Below are 16,945 nucleotides of genomic sequence, written 5' to 3' on the forward strand. Positions count from 1 at the left end.
ATTTCTGTCCTTTATCGAACTCATCTTTGCATGAAATGTTCCTTTGGTATCTCTGATTTTCTTGAAGAGATCCCTAGTCTTTCCCATTCTGTTGTTTTCCTCTATTTCTTTGCATTGATCTCTGAAGAAGGCTTTCTTATTTCTTCTTGCTATTCTTTGGAACTCTGCATTCAGATGCTTATATCTTTCCTTTTCTCCTTTGCTTTTCACTTCTCTTCTTTTCACAGCTATGTGTAAGTCCTCCCCAGACAGCCATTTTGCTTTTTTGCATTTCCGTTCCGTGGGGATGGTCTTGATCCCTGTCTCCTGTACAGTGTCACGAACCTCATTCCATAGTTCATCAGGCAGTCTATCTATCAGATCTAGGCCCTTAAATCTATTTCTCACATCCACTGTATAATAATCATAAGGGATTTGATTTAGGTCATACCTGAATGGTCTAGTGACTTTCCCTACTTTATTCAATTTAAGTCTGAATTTGGCAATAAGGAGTTCATGGTCTGAGCCACAGTCAGCTCCTGGTCTTGTTTTTGCTGACTGTATAGAACTTCTCTGTCTTTGTCTGCAAAGAATATAATCAATCTGATTTTGGTGTTGATCATCTGGTGATGTCCATGTATAGAGTCTTCTCTTGTGTTGTTGGAAGTGGGTGTTTGTTATGATCAGTGCATTTTCTTGGCAAAACTCTATTAGTCTTTGCCCTGCTTCATTCCATATTCCAAGGCCAAATTTGCCTGTTACTCCAGGTGTTTCTTGACTTCCTACTTTTGCATTCCAGTCCCCTATAATGAAGAGGACATCTTTTTTGGGTGTTAGTTCTAAAAGGTCTTGTAGGTCTTCATAGAACTGTTCAACTTCAGCTTCTTCAGCATTACTGGTTGGGGCATAGACTTGGATTACTGTGATATTGAATGGTTTGCCTTGGAAACAAACAGAGATCATTCTATTGTTTTTCAGATTGCATCCAAGTGCTGCATTTTGGACTCTTGTTGACTATGATGGCCACTCCATTTCTTCTGAGGGATTCCTGCCCACAGTAGTAGATACAATGGTCATCTGAATTAAATTCACCCATTCCAGTCCATTTCAGTTCGCTGATTCCTAGAATGTCGACATTCACTCTTGCCATCTCTTGTTTGACCACTTCCAATTTGCCTTGATTCATGGACCTGACATTCCAGGTTCCTATGCAATATTGTTCTTTACAGCATCGGACCTTGCTTCTATCACCAGTCACATCCACAGCTGGGTTTCTTTTTCCTTTGGCTCCATCCCTTCATTCTTTCTGGAGTTATTTCTCCACTGATCTCCAGTAGCATATTGGGCACCTACTGACCTGGGGAGTTTCTCTTTCAGTATCCTATCATTTTGCCTTTTCATACTGTTCACGGGGTTCTCAAGGCAAGAATATTGAAGTGGTTTGGCATTCCCTTCTCCAGTGAACCACATTCTGTCAGATCTCTCCACCATGACCCGCCTGTCTTGGGTTGCTCCATGGGTATGGCTTAGTTTTATTGAGTTAGACAAGGCTGTGGTCCTAGTGTGATTAGATTGACTAGTTTTCTGTGAGTATGTTTTCAGTGTGTTTGCCCTCTGATGCCCTCTTGCAACACCTACCATCTTACTTGGGTTTCTCTTACTTTGGGTGTGGTGTATATCTTCACGGCTGCTCCAGCAAAGTGCAGACATTGCTCCTTACCTTGGACGAGGGGTATCTCCTCACTGCTGCCATTCCTGACCTTTAATGTGGGATAGCTCCTCTAGGCCCTCCTGCGCCCGCGCAGCCTCGGCTCCTTGGACGTGTGGTTGGTCCTCCCGGCCACCGCCCCTGGCCTCAGTCGTGCGGTTGCTCCTCCCCACCGCTGCCCTTGGCCTTGGGCTTAGAGGCGTGGGGTAGATCCTCCCGCCTATCGCCCCTGGCCTCTGGCTTGAGGTGTGTGGTACTTCCTCCCGGCTGCCGCCCCTGGCCTCAGACTTGGGGTAACTCCTCTGGTCGCTGCCCCTGGCCTCAGGTGTGGGTTGCTCCTCCCGGCCGCCGACCCTGGCCTCCGGCGTTGGGGCGTGGGGTAGCTCCTCCGGGCGGCCGCCCCTGACCTCAGACGCTGGGTATCTCCTCTCGGCCGCCCCCCCCCCCCCCCCCACCCCGACCTCGGATGCGGGGTAGCTCCTCTTGGCCGTTCGCAGCCGCCTGTGCTATGGCGCACCCGTCGCAGCCGCCTGCGCTATTCTCCTTACAAATAGGCTTCAAATAGCAATCCCTCCCATGGGCCTCAAGCTATGGCCTATGTGCTTATCCTGGAACACTCTTTTGAAAAAATCCTTGAACAAATGACAATGTAACTTTATGAATTATTTTCTGAGCACAGCTGCAGAAGGCTTTGTGCCTTCTCATGCTCCTCTCAAGAACAATAAGCACCTTAATATTCCTTTTCAGTCATCTCAGCCAAGGAGAGGAAAAGACAAGTCAGAATTACAAAGCCTAACTCCTTCATACCGGGGCTGTGCCTGCGGAATGAGGAGAGGGGTCTGTGGCCGTGCCTCCATTTTGTCAGTAATGCCTAACGCAGCTCCTGACAGTACATTTTTCTCTTTCATCACTTTAAGTATGTCCTGCCATTCCCTTTGGAGAAGGCAATGGCACCCCACTCCAGTACTCTTGCCTGGAAAATCCCATGGGCGGAGAAGCCTGGTAGGCTGCAGACCATGGGGTCGTGAAGAGTCGGACATGACTAGGCGACTTCACTTTCACTTTTCCCTTGCATGCATTGGAGAAGGAAATGGCAACCCACACCAGCGTTCTTGCCTGGAGAATCCCAGGGGCAGGGGAGCCTGGTGGGCCACCGTCTATGGGGTTGCACAGAGTTGAACACGACTGAAGCGACTTAGCAGCAGCAGCAGCAGCAGCAGCAGCAGCAGCAGCAGCCATTCCCTTCTGGCCTAAAGAGTTTCTATTGAAAGATCAGCTGTTATCCTAATGGGGATGTTATTTGTTATTTTTACCTTGCTGCTTTTAATATTTGCTCTTTGTGTTTGATCTTCATTAGTTTGATTAATATGTGTCTTGGGGTCTTTATCCTTGGGTTTATCCTGTTTGGGACTCTGTGTTTCTTGACTTGGGTGGCTATTTCCTTCCCCATTTAAGGGAAATTTTCAACTATTATCTCCTTGAGTATTTTCTCATGGCCTTTTTTTGTTTGTTTGTTTCTTCTGGGACTCCTTTGGTTCAAATGTTGGGCATTTAACATTGTCCCAGAGGTCTCTGAGGTTGTCCTCATTTCTTGTAGTTCTTTTTTCTTTTTTCCTCTCTGCTTCATTGATTTCCATCATTTTATCTTCCACCTCACCTATCCTATCTTCTGCCTCAGTTATTCTACTGTTGGTTTCTTCCAGAGTGATTTTGATCTCAGTTATTGCAATATTGATTGACTCTTCTTTATTTCTTCTAGGTCTTTGTTAAACATTTCTTGCATCTTCTCAATCCTTGTCTCTAGTCTATTTATCTGTAACTCCATTTTGTTTTCAAGATGGCGGACCATCTTTCCTATCATTATTCTGAATTCTTCTCCAGGTAGTCTCCCTATCTCCACCTCTTTTGTTTGGTTTGATGGGCATTTATCATGTTCCTTTACCTGCTGTATATTTCTCTGCCTTTTCATTTTGTTTAGATTGCTGTGTTTGGGGTGGCCTTTCTGTAGGCTGGAAGTTTGTAGTTCCTCTTTTTGTGAAGCTAGCTCCCTGTGGGTGGGGTTGGACGAGTGGTTTTCAAGGTTTCCTGGTTAGGTGCTGGGACCAGCCCAACAACAAATTGACATGAGGGAGCAGTGCCGCAGAAGAATAAAGAAAACTAAGACTCAGAAATAAGGTGAGGATCAGGGGGCTGATGCCATTCGCAGGCAAAAGCCAAGATCCTGATCCTTGCAGGCTTTTTATTGCTAACATCTACTTTCTTGTGTGTGCTCTAAAGACATCTGTTTTTTACAATTTCAGATCAGGGATAAATGACATACAATGCACAGTCTTCAATGTCAAACCTTCAGGCATTTCATAACTATGTTTAGCCCTGCAGCTAGTGACGACCTTTCTCAGCAACTCCCTCAAGGCTCTGGTCAGGAGAACAGTCACTAATATTTTTCCATCAATCACATCACTACTTCAGCATCTTGTTTTCAAGAAGTTTTCCCACGATTTACTTTTTACTGCTCCTGGCCCTTTGCCTGGAGGTGATGAGAAAGTCATTCTTATTTTTCAAAGAAGCCTTGTTAATTATAGTACAGGCCTGTGCATAGCATATTCCCTACATATCCCCCCCCCCCTTTTTTAGAAGCTTACTTTTTTATGATTATTGTTGATCATAGAAGCCAAAGCGATAGTCACTAATTGCTGTTGTCCGTTGACTTTCTTGGTGATTCACCACCAGACTATGTAGAAACAGAGAAAAAGACATACGAAAATTAACATAAATTGATTCTCCGTTAGTTGTCAGGGGTGGAATGCGATTTAATTGAGAAATACCATTGCTGCCGCTTCCAGCAGATTAGATCCTTGCAAAAGGTGTAGTTTCCGAGAGAAAGTTTCCATAATCTCTTGTTGTAAGTTATTAATATCCAGAGATATATTACCTTGACTGAAGCGGTGTTGTTTAACTTTGTCTCAATGAAATGCAGATTCATTATATTTGTGAGGAGTGACACAAAAAGAAGTTATGTTCCAATCACACTTAAGACGAATCTGTTTTTGCATACTATTTACTCGATCACCTAGTAGTATAGCAACCTGTTGTAAATCAGCCATTTGTGCAGCTAATTTTCCATCTGTTTTTCTCTGGGTAGAGCAAAGAACATCAGAGTCTTTATGCCATTCTTGCACAAAGGGCACAGTCTGTTCACTCTGAAGTAATGCCACTCTTTCTACAGCTGCTGTAGTAGCTATAGAAATAATTCCTAAAATGGCAGCAATTAACAGTCCAATAAACCGTTTAGTGTGTTTTAACACTTTCTTAAGGATTTCTTCTACAATATAGACTGTGAGGGTATCATGCCATGGTCTATTCATTTTTACAGGAAGCCATACTCCAGATCTGATTTTTAGAATATATAGAGAATAGTCATTCTGAAACTGGAGAGAAGAATTGATACAAGTGTAAAAGGAACAATTTTGACAAGTAGGTAACCCAGAAGAGGAATTATAAAAAGTAGGTCCTGTCAAAAATACAAAAGGTAAATGAATAGATGCTTTAATCCAATGGGTTGAATTTTTATAAAAATGTAAGGAATGACCAGATGCTATCGAGTTAAATTGCCCTTTCCATGCTGTTATGGGTTGAAAGGCGGCTGATATTTTCCACAATTCTGAATGTAAAGGCAAACAAGGTAATTTAGGTAAGGGAGGGGAGAAACTCCCTCCATGCCAATATATAGAGCTAATAACAATGTTATTGATAGAGTCTAAAGTATTGTTTAACAATATCAGATCAGATCAGTCACTCAGTCGTGTCTGACTCTTTGCGACCCCATGAATCACAGCACGCTAGGCCTCCCTGTCCCTCACCAACTCCTGGAGTTCACTCAGACTCACGTCCATCGAGTCAGTGATGCCATCCAGCCATCTCATCCTCTGTCGTCCCCTTCTCCTCCTGCCCCCAATCCCTCCCAGCATCAGAGTCTTTTCCAATGAGTCAACTCTTCGCATGAGGTGGCCAAAGTACTGGAGTTTCAGCTTTAGCATCATTCCTTCCAAAGAAATACCAGGGCTGATCTCCTTCAGAATGGACTAGTTGGATCTCCTTGCAGTCCAAGGGAGTCTCAAGAGTCTTCTCCAACACCACAGTTCAAAAGCATCAGTTCTTCAGCGCTCAGCCTTCTTCACATTCCAACTCTCACATCCATACATGACCACTGGAAAAACCATAGCCTTGACTAGACGAACCTTTGTTGGCAAAGTAATGTCTCTGCTTTTGAATATGCTATCTAGGTTGGTCATAACTTTCCTTCCAAGGCGTAAGCGTCTTTTAATTTCATGGCTGCAGTCACCATCTGTAGTGATTTTGGAGCCCAGAAAAATAAAGTCTGACACTGTTTCCACTGTTTCCCCATCTATTTCCCATGAAGTGGTGAGACCGGATGCCATAATCTTCGTTTTCTGAATGTTGAGCTTTAAGCCAATTTTTTCACTCTCCACTTTCACTTTCATCAAGAGGCTTTTTAGTTCCTCTTCACTTTCTGCCATAAGGGTGGTGTCATCTGCATATTTGAAGTTATTGATATTTCTCCCGGCAATCTTGATTCCAGCTTGCGTTTCTTCCAGTCCAGCATTTCTCATGGTGTACTCTGCATTTAAGTTAAATAAACAGGGTGACAATATACATTCTTGATGAACTCTTTTTCCTATTTGGAACCAGTCTGTTGTTCCATCCAAATTATTATTTTTGTCTAAAGGATCTCCTTTGGGACTCCAATCAGTAATTTCTCCATCAGAAGTATTGGCCATAATGTGTCCAGTATTAGCTTTCCATAATTTCCATTGTACCCAATGTTCTATTCCAGATTTTATAGAAATAATACATTTCGGTAGATGGGGTGGAAACATAGTAGTATTTTCTCCTGTGATATTAAAGGAAATGTTTCTAATAAGAAAAAATGAGTTTTGGTCCCTTGAGGTTCTTTAACTATAGATAACCATCTTTGTAATCCTCTTTTTAAGACAATGAATTTCCACTCCCATACATATAGGGGTAAGATCTGTTCCCACAGTATAATTAACACTAACATTTGAAAGTTGTCGGGTCTCTTCTGATTTTAAAGGAAGGCTCAGTCAAAAGATCCGGGTAACCAAGGAGAGTCATTTATGAAAATTGGAAAAGAAGAATCCTCCCACATAATTGGCCTTAATAGGGGAGGATTGGGAACATACCCCCAATAAGTATGATTGGCACCTACTGTGGTAGTTACCACAGATAACATAGCCAGGAACATGGTAGCTGAGGTCAAAGGCTGTCCCTGTTCTTTGACCAATTTTTCCTATTCAATGGTCAATTTCTTCAATTGACCCCAAGTGGGTGGTTTGGCTTTGTTGGTCCTTGGAGCTGGTTCAGGGCCGTTGCTGATCATCAGTCTTGTTATCCCCATCACTGGTGGCTCTCCAGAAGGATCAATGTCAAACCATGTCCTCTTCTTTCCTTACTTTGACATGCCTTCCTGGTATCCAATGGTGTTGTCCATCATCTGAAATGACAAGAGCATAACCTCGTCCTTTCTTAAGTCTAAAGCCCTTACACCAATAGTTCATAGCATTTTCCAACCATACCGGAGTATTATCTGCAATCATTTGACCAGGAATATAATTTTCACTAAGAATGGTATTCTGAAACTGCAGTGTTACTGCTGGCGTTGTATGATCCAATTGTAAATCCAAAAAATTTAAAGTAAATTAGCTTGGGCTAATTTCTCTTTTGGTGTCATCAGTATGCCATACTTTTCTCCCCCTTTCTGTTTAAAAAACGTATTTTTCAGAGTATGATGAGTGTGTTCAAGACCACAATGAGTGGTCTTGAGAATTATATGGAATACCTGTAGAATGAGAAATATTCCAATCAGATAAAAATTTTGCAAAACCATGACTCACATATGCAGGGCCATTATCAGTTTTAACATGTTTTGGTAGGCCCATGTAAGAAAAGGCCTTCAAAAAACGTGAGATAACACGAGCAGATGTTTCTTCAGAATGAGCAGAAGCATAAATCATGCCCGAATATGTATCCACAGAAACATGAACAGCTCCCAAATGTCCAAAAGAAGGGACATGAGTAACATCAGTCTGCCACAAAGCATTGGGATAAAGGCCTCTGGGATTAACTCCTGTAGTTGTAGGAATGTGGTAACTAAGAATATATGTAGGGCAGGCAGAAACAATATTTCTGGCCTCTTATCTGGATAATTGAAATTTATTCATCAAGCCATGTATATTTATATGTGTGAGTTGATGAAATTCATAATGAGTAAGAAAAGCAATTAACAAAGAGTTGATGGAATCATTGCCCTTTGCCAATGGTCTGAGGAATATAGAATGAGATCTGATATGTGTAATGTGAAAAGGGGTAGAATGAAGCCTTACTATATTTTGTAATTGAGATAACATTGTAATAATAGATGATTTAGAAGAAGCCTTTTGTAGAGATATGGTTTCAATGATTTGTGTTATCTGTATAGCATCTTGAGAATCTGATATAATATTTAAAGCTGTAGAAACATCCTGTAATAAGGTAGCAATAACCTCTAATTCATCTTGTTGAACAGAGGCTAGGGTAGATTGACAAACCTTTGTTGTGGGTACAGTATAATCAGCTTTGAGAGTTTTGTGTCAGTAAAATACATGGGGCATGAGCAAGAGGAATTGTTTTAGTAATAATAGGAATTATCCAATTGTGTTTAGCAGCAATAGTAATCAAAGGTGACTTTGGAAAATGGTTATGAACCTCACCTATGAAATCAGCAATGGCAATTTGCCAATCCATACTGGTAACAAATAATCTATGGATTTGTTCATTAGTGAAAGGAAAAACAATTCATATGGATCATAACCAGAAAGTTGTATACATCTGGATCTCATTTTTGAAATAAGAAAGGAAATAAGCATTATATAAGTAGTCATTATTTTCTTAGGAGTGTGGGATAAAATTCCCCATTCAAGGATACCCTGCAGTTGTCATAATATTCCTGTAGGGGAATCTAAAGCAGGAAGAATAAGTAAAGAAATTGGAACAGTCAGATCTACTTGTTTAAGTTGTCTCTGTTGTATAGCTTGATTTACAAGATTCAATTTCTGTTTAGCCTGTTCTGTTAGTATATGGGGTCTGTTTAAATCAGATTCTCCTTGCAGGATTTGAAATATATGTGTTAAGGAATGATTGGGAATTCCTAAAGATGGTTGTAACCAATTTATATCTCCTAAATAATTTCTTAAAATCATTTAAAATTTTCAAGGAATCAGTTTGAATTTGTATTTTTTTGAGGTTTAATAATATTTACTTGCAATATATATCCTAAATAGGTATATGGTTCCTGCTCTTGTGATTTATCGACAGCAATATATAACCCATATTCTTTTACTTTAATTTCTGTATTTAAGAAAATACGTTGAAGTTCCTCAGCAGAAGGAGAAGCTAAAAGAATATCATTCATATAGTGGATAATATAAGCATGAGGGAATTGTTTTCTAATAAATTTAAGTGGTTGGGAGATGTATAATTGACATAATGTAGGACTATTAAGCATTCCTTGTGGCAATACCTTCCAGTAATATCGAGACACTGTTTTTTTTTTTTTTTTTTTTATTAATTGATGGTATAGTAAAAGCAAAATGGAGAGCATTAAATTCTTGTAGAGGAATAGTATAAAAACAATCTTTAAGATCAATGATTTTTATTTTCCAATTTCATGGTATCATAGAAGGTGACGGAATGCCTGGTTGTAAAGCACCCGTAGGTTTGATTAAGCATTAATTGTTCTTAAATCAGGTAACATTCTCCATTTCCCAGATTTCTTCTTAATAACAAAGACAGGAGAATTCCAAGGACTGGTAGTTGAAGCAATATGATTAAGAGACACTTGTTCCTCTATTAGCTGTTCAAGAGCCTGTAACTTTTCATGTGATAGGGGCCACTGGTCTGTCCAAGTAGGCTCATCAGATTTCCATGTCAACTTAAGTGCTGTTTTTTGTTGTTTGCCAGTTCAGTTAAGTTCAGTTCAGTCACTCAGTTGTGTCTGACTCTTTGCGACCCCATGAGTTGCAGCACGGCAGGCCTCCCTGTCCATCACCAACTCCTGGAGTTCACTCAGACTCATGTCCATTGAGTCAGTGATGCCATCCAGCCATCTCATCCTCTGTCTTCCCCTTCTCCTCCTGCCCCCAATCCCTCCCAGCATCAGAGTCTTTTCCAATGAGTCAACTCTTCGCATGAGGTGGCCAAAGAAATCCCAGGGCTGATCTCCTTCAGAATGGACTGGTTGGACCTCCTTGCAGTCCAAGGGACTCTCAAGAGTCTTCTCCAACACCACAGTTCAAAAGCATCAGTTCTTCGGCGGTCAGCTTTCTTCACAATCCAACTCTCACATCCATACATGACCACTGGAAAAACCATAGCCTTGACTAGACAGACCTTTGTTGGCAAACTAATGTCTCTGCTTTTCAATATGCTGTATAAGTTGGTTATAACTTTCCTTCCAAGGAGTAAGCATCTTTTAATTTCGTGGCTACAGTCACCATCTGCAGTGATTTTGGAGCCCAAAGAAATAAAGTCTGACACTGTTTCCCCATCTGTTCCCATGAAGTGATGGGCCAGATGCCATGATCTTTGTTTTCTGAATGTTGAGTTTTAAGCCAACTTTTTCACTCTCCTCTTTCACCTTCATCAAGAGGCTTTTTAGTTCCTCTTCACTTTCTGCTATAAGGGTGGTGTCATCTGCATATCTGAGGTTATTGATATTTCTCCCGGCCATCTTGATTCCAGCTTGTGCTTCCTCCAGCCCAGTGTTTCTCATGGTGTACTCTGCATATAAGTTAAATAAGCAGGGTGACAATATACAGCCTTGATGTACTCCTTTTCCTATTTGGAGCCAGTCTGTTGTTCCATGTCCAGTTCTAACTGTTGCTTCCTGACCTGCATACAAATTTCTCAAGAGGCAGGTCAGGTGGTCAGGTATTCCCATCTCTTTCAGAATTTTCCACAGTTTCTTGTGATCCACACAGTCAAAGGCTTTGGCATAGTCAATAAAACAGAAATAGATGTTTTTCTGGAACTCTCTTGCTTTTTTGATGATCCAGCAGTGGCCTCCACTAAAAAGCCTGTGTATTTTGAACAGGACTGTATCCCATATTTTCCATAATTTGTTTAGCTTGAGAAGATATAGTAAGAATTGTTACATAAGCTGTCCATTGCATCAATAGATCTCATCTCCATAAATTAATAGGGATATCTGCAACTAAAGGTTGTAAAGTAGCATGTTGTTGTTTGGGGCCTGAACAGGTCAAAATATTAGCACTTTTTTGAATATTTTCCATAGTTCCAATTCCTGATGCTGGGAAAGATTGAGAACAGGAGGAGAAGGGGACGACAGAGGATGAGATGCCTGGATGGCATCACCGACTCGATGCACATGAGTTTGGGTGAACTCCGGGAGTTGGTGAGGGTCAGGGAGGCCTGGCGTGCTGTGATGCATGGGGTTGCAGAGAGTTGGACACGACTGAGCGACTGAACTGAACTAAATAATGAATGATGTTGAACATCTTTTCATGTAATTATTAGCCATCTATATCTTTTCTTTGGAGAAATGTCTGCTTTGGGCTTTTGCCCACTTTTTGATTGGGTTATTTGTTTTTCTGGTATTGATTTGTACAAGCTGCTTGTATATTTTTGAAATTAACCCTTGTCAGTTCTTTCATTTGCTATCATTTTTTCCCATTCTGAGGGTTGTCTTTTCACCTGTTTACAGTTTCCTTTACTGTGCAAAAGCTTTTAAATTTACTTAGGTCCCATTGTTAATTTATTTTTTTATTTCCTTTACTGTAGGAGGTGGGTCATAGAGGATCTTGCTGTGATTTATGTCATAGTGTTCTGCCTATGTTTTCCTCTAAGATTCTATAGTTTATGGCCTTATATTTAGATCTTTAATCCATTTTGAGTTACATTCTTTTTCATGTAACTATCCAGTTTCCCCAGCAGCACTTATTGAGGAAACCGTCTTTGCCCCATTGTGTGTTCTTGCCTCCTTTGGCAAAAATAAGCGTACCAGTGATTTTGTTAGTGCTTTGGTTGCAAAGATGTAGGCGTTTTGAAAGGTTTACTCCTAAGCTTACTTGTACTGTAAGCAGCGTTGTTTTTAATGATCATTTTTGCTGAATGCATCATTTTTCAGTAACAGGTATATTGTATGATAATAGAAATCCTATACTTTGTTTATACTTAGTGGATGCTTAATAAATTCTGACAGATTTTTATAATTAACTACATCACAAGAATTTTAAAAAGTGATTTCAAGGAATGACTGTAATGAACCAAATTACAAGATCACTTAAATTGTCTAGAACATAAAAGCTTTAAAAGTCATAATAATTTGCATGGTATAGTTATTACTACTATTTTAGAGAAGCAGAGATAACGTTTAATTTTCACAGTTTGATGAACAATCATCCATTAGTTTGATAAGTTGAGTAACAGGAAACAGTACTTGTTTTTCAAACCATTTGCAAACTGTAAAAAAGCAGCTGGTCACAAAATGTACAACCATTAAACTGCAGTCCTATTGACAATCCTTGGCTTGACAGGGCTGTAGGGACACTCACCAATGGCAATTCTGCCATATTACAGTCTGTGTAAAAATATCACCCTGGGCAATTCATGTTCTGTTGTCTTCTTTGATGCACTTTGTGTATGGCACTGCCTCACTCAAGGCAGTGGAAGTTAGCAAAACATCTACTCCAGAGTTAAAAACATTCACAAAATCATTAGTAATGAGTCATCTCACTTTCTCTGCTTTGATAAAATAGTTCTCATAATTTTCTTTTAATAAGAAAGTTTCCTGAGAGGATTCTTCCCCACACCAAATCATTGAACTCTTCTTGTTTAGTTGCAGCATACATGGCTTCAGTAGACACATCAATGTTAAATCAGTGACCATATTCTAACCTATCAAATCTTGCCATATTTGATGCCACTTCTGATGTACACAGTACATGGTAGCAGACAATTGAAAACTGGTTGGGGCAGGGACACTTCAATTACTTTGGCCCCCTCAGACTAAAAGAGATTAGCAGCTTTGGACCAAAAAGATTGTACTTCACTTGACAATTCTTGTATAAGATATTCCTTTGGAATTCCTATACATCATTTGCTCATATCTGTTAAACTGGGAAGCATAAATGGTTTTAACAGGATCTTGAATTGTGGTAGAATCTTAGAGATCCTGCCCAGCTAGTATACTCAACACATTGGTGCATCATCCACACCTTTAGTTAAGATTCTGGGCACATCATTGAATTCACCAGGGGAATGAGGCCATGACAAGAAACTAAGTCATAGCTGGATTTTAAACCAACAACCTCATAGTGGGCAGCTGGATTGCTGGTTGATCCTCTGGAATCTGGTCCTAAAGCAACGAAGCAAGTGAATGCTGACCCAGCCACTGTACTCCCTCCTGAGCTTCCTCCAGTTATAAGCCAATTTGAATCCTTATTCTCACCATGAGACTTCTGCTTCCTCTTTTCTCTATATTGTTTGAATAACTCCATGGGTTTATAACTGGTCCAAAAATTCCATCTGTGCTTCTGTATCCCATAGCAGACTCATCTAAGTTTGTTTTTACCATTAACAGAGCTCCCTGATCCAACAATCTCTGTGGAATTTAAAGTGATACTTAACTTTTCAGTATGTTTGATGCACATGTTGTCTCAATGCCAGATGTGCTAAAGTTGTCTTTTACTGCAATAGGAATTTCATCTAAATTCCACAGTGAGTGACCTTATATCTTTTCTCTGATTCTTCAACTTGCTTTAAGACCACCTCTTCTGATACAGTAACTTGGTCTTCTTGATAAAGGAGAGCTATCCTTGACAGAGCTCAGTTGGAGTAACTTGGCCTTGTTCTAGTGCCACAGAAACTTCTTGGAGGGTCCAACCCAACGTGGTCCTTGTGCCCTGCCTGCCACCACCAGGGCCTGGTGACAAAGGAGGAAGAGGAACAGTTGTTCTTTTGAAGTAGAAGGTGTTTATCAAATTTGTAGCTTTATGGCACAATAGATAAGGGTGTCAAGGACTTGAAGGCTATTTATGAGGTTTAGGGTAGTAGGTTACTATTCACGTCCATTTTCTTTTTCGAACATCATCACATGTTTGTTTCAGTTGCCCCCTGTGTTGGTTAAGATTCTGTGCCTATAGGTCCTAGAATTACGCATGGCAAAGCCACTTTTCACAGAAATATAGTTTGTTTTTCACTCATGCAAGAAACCTTGTAAGGCTTTGTATCTGTTTTCTGGGGCTGCCATGACCAAGTACTACAAACCAGATGTTAAAACAATAGAAATTTACTGTTTCCCAGTTGTGGAGGTTGGAAGTCTGAAATCAAGGTGTCAGCAGGGTCACCGATCCCTCTGAATTCTGGTCACAGGGAGAATCTTTCTTTGCCTCTTCTAGATTTTGGTGGTTGGAGACAAACCTTGGGTTCCTTGGTTTTTAACTGCCACCACTCCAGTTTCCGTTTTCTTCAGGTGGCTGTTTTCTGACTGTGTTTGTCTCCTTATAAGGACATCAGTCATATTGGATTTAGGGCCAACCTGACTCCAGTATGATTGTATATTAATCAGACCCTAATTCCAAATTAAGTCATGTTTTGATGTAACTGGAGTTCCTAGATAGGACTTCAGTGTATCATTTGGGAGAGGGATATAATTTAACCTGTAACAAGCTCCATGGCTAGTATGATCCTCCATGATGTTAAATACATTGACCTTGACCATGCTGGCAGCCTCCAAGGCCCAGGCCATGGGGTGGAGAAAGAGCCTGGTTGTCACCCTCCACTGACCTGGATTTAGTCACGTGGCTGCTCCTATTTGCTCAGAAGGCTGGAGAGAGAGAGGGCCTCTTTTCAGGTTGTCATGTGGAGCTAAAATTCAAGGTTTTGTTAGCATGGAAGAAAGAGAGCAAGAAAGAGAGGACAGCCAGTAGTCTCTGCCACATGTTCATAGTACTTGGGGTTGGGGGTGGGAGTGGTCTCAGTTGTTCATTTTCTTTCCCACTGTGCCTTTTCTCATTGAATTATTTTTAGCATTTAAAGGGTAAGAGGGAGTTTCCTGTATATGATTATATTAGATTTCTAATGATTTTCAAGACTTTATTTTATTCAGCTAAATTGCATTGAATAGTTCCTATTAATAATTGTGCAGAAAATAGCAAGAAGTGGAAGATGTGATCATTCTGTTGAGGAGGAGAGGACTTTGACTAAGGAGCAGAGACAAGTGTTTGTCAAAAGATGCTTGTGAAAAGTAAGAAAGAGATAGAGACTTAATAGCATTATCTTTTAAGAATGATGATTTTAATGATAGTTAATGACAACCAGTGATAGGGATTTGATACACAGGAGGAGGAAAGCAGAGTAAGGCTTTCATTCAGAGTTTCTTCCAAAGGTCTTATGTTCCCAGCCTGTCCTTTGCCACCTGACTGCTGAAGGCCTGGGAATGACCTTCCTCTCTGTGTTCCCAGCAGTGTTGCATGGTGCTTGGAACCTGGTTGGATTCAGTAAATATTTATGAAATTATTTTCTGTCAAAACCCATTTGTATTATTAATAACACAAGAAAAATATCCCGCTTCTTGATGTGTTCAAATTTGGAGACATATTTGTTCTTTAAAGGGGAGCCAGTATACTTGTTAAAAAAGTTACAAAGATAGTTCCATGGCCTGAAACTATGTGTGTGTGTGTGTGTGTGTGTGTGTGTGTGTGTGTGTGTACCTATATACACACCATAAGCTATATGTGTATACTGTATGTACTATACTATATGCTATAATACTTTATACTACAGATTATTTAGTATTTCTAATGACCTAACATTGGACTTACCTGGTGGCTCAGATGGTAAAGCATCTGTCTAGAATGTGGGAGACCCTGGTTCGAGCCCTGGGTTGGGAAGATCCCCTGGAGAAGGAAATGGCAGTCCACTCCAGTACTACTGACTGGAAAATCCCATGCACAGAGAAGCCTGGTAGGCTACAGTCTATGGGGTTGCAAAGAGTCGGACACGACTGAGCGACTTCACTTCACTTCAATGACCTAACATAATGAAATACAGTTTAAAAATATATTGCAAATTTCATGGAAGCAATTATTTTGCTTGTGCTTTATTCCTACAGTTTAAACAATCTGTGTTTTTCCTTTTTCTGTAGAACTTTCTGTTACTTGATGAGCTACCACAGTGTGATCATCAGCTGCCATTAGATGGTAAAACAGTTGTGAATGTGCAAGATTTCACTGCTTTTTGGGATAAGGTAACAAATCCTTAATTTCACAATTGTGACTGCTAAAGGACAACTGTAACATAGATTTATTGGAGGATTTTGAGATTTTACACATGATACAAAATGTGACTTGCCCATTTACTATGGAAGTATGTTATAAAAATTCTGAATCAGGAATGAGGTTTACAATTAACAGAGGTTAAAAATAAAGATGGTTGTTTTGAGGCATTAGCCTGTAGTCTTCCTGGTCTACCAGCTCCCCAATTAAGGTCTTTTCCTTGCCTCAAAACCTTGTCTCTCAGATTCATTACCTGTCATGCAGTGAGCAGAGCAAGGTTGGACTCGGTAAAAATTTGGCTTAGTCAGCCAGGAGCCTTGCTGCTTGTGGCTAGCCGGCATCAATCAGGGAATACTGGAGCAAGACCCTAGCAGCTGCTGGGATCACTTGTCCTGAGGTTCTTTCCTTCAAGATTCCCTGAATGGGTACTGACTTCCCTCAGCTTGACAATTGAGACAAGGAACTGACAAACTTCTAGAATCAACAGACTTGATTTCGGTTGTAGGGTAAGTCTACCCAATTTGATAGCTGATTCAACCAGTTCACTTGTTTTGTGTGTCGTTTTATGTTAAGAGCTGACAGGCTTGATTTTGAAGGGTAAGTCGCTCCAATGTGCACACCGGGAACATTTTTTCCCCTCAATCTGGGCTTTTCCTTTACAGGACAAGCTAATTTGGTTGGGTACCTGTTTACAGAGGGGAGGTGTTGTTGGACTCTACCCTGAACTAGTTCATTGGGAACTAGTTCTCATGGGGCAAGCCCACCATAGCTCATATGTAGGGTACATTTATTTACCTGATTTGGGAACTGGTTCAGTTGGAACCGGTTCATTTGGGAGCTAGTTCTTGTGGGAGTGGGTAACCTAGATAGAATTAGTCCATTTGTT

The 16,945-nt window shown here is 40.5% G+C and overlaps 1 protein-coding gene and 1 pseudogene across 1 annotated transcript in view; one reads left to right on the forward strand and one right to left on the reverse strand.

Annotated features, from left to right (window-relative positions):
* The window catches only part of LOC147361869 (ATP-binding cassette sub-family C member 4-like), a 368,491-nt gene that overhangs the window by 154,165 nt on the left and 197,381 nt on the right, over positions 1–16,945 (forward strand). The window contains exon 9 of the mRNA XM_086328626.1: positions 15,930–16,031. Coding sequence (XP_086184752.1) covers positions 15,930–16,031 — 102 coding nt within the window. The remainder of the gene's footprint in view (positions 1–15,929; positions 16,032–16,945) is intronic.
* Positions 12,156–14,303, reverse strand: LOC147361870 (glutamyl-tRNA(Gln) amidotransferase subunit A, mitochondrial pseudogene; annotated as a pseudogene).

Source organism: Bos grunniens, chromosome 12 (assembly GCF_055505025.1).
Source record: "Bos grunniens cultivar Pamir isolate PY7600 chromosome 12, Bosgru_T2T1.0, whole genome shotgun sequence".
Classification (NCBI taxonomy): Eukaryota; Metazoa; Chordata; class Mammalia; order Artiodactyla; family Bovidae; genus Bos; species Bos grunniens.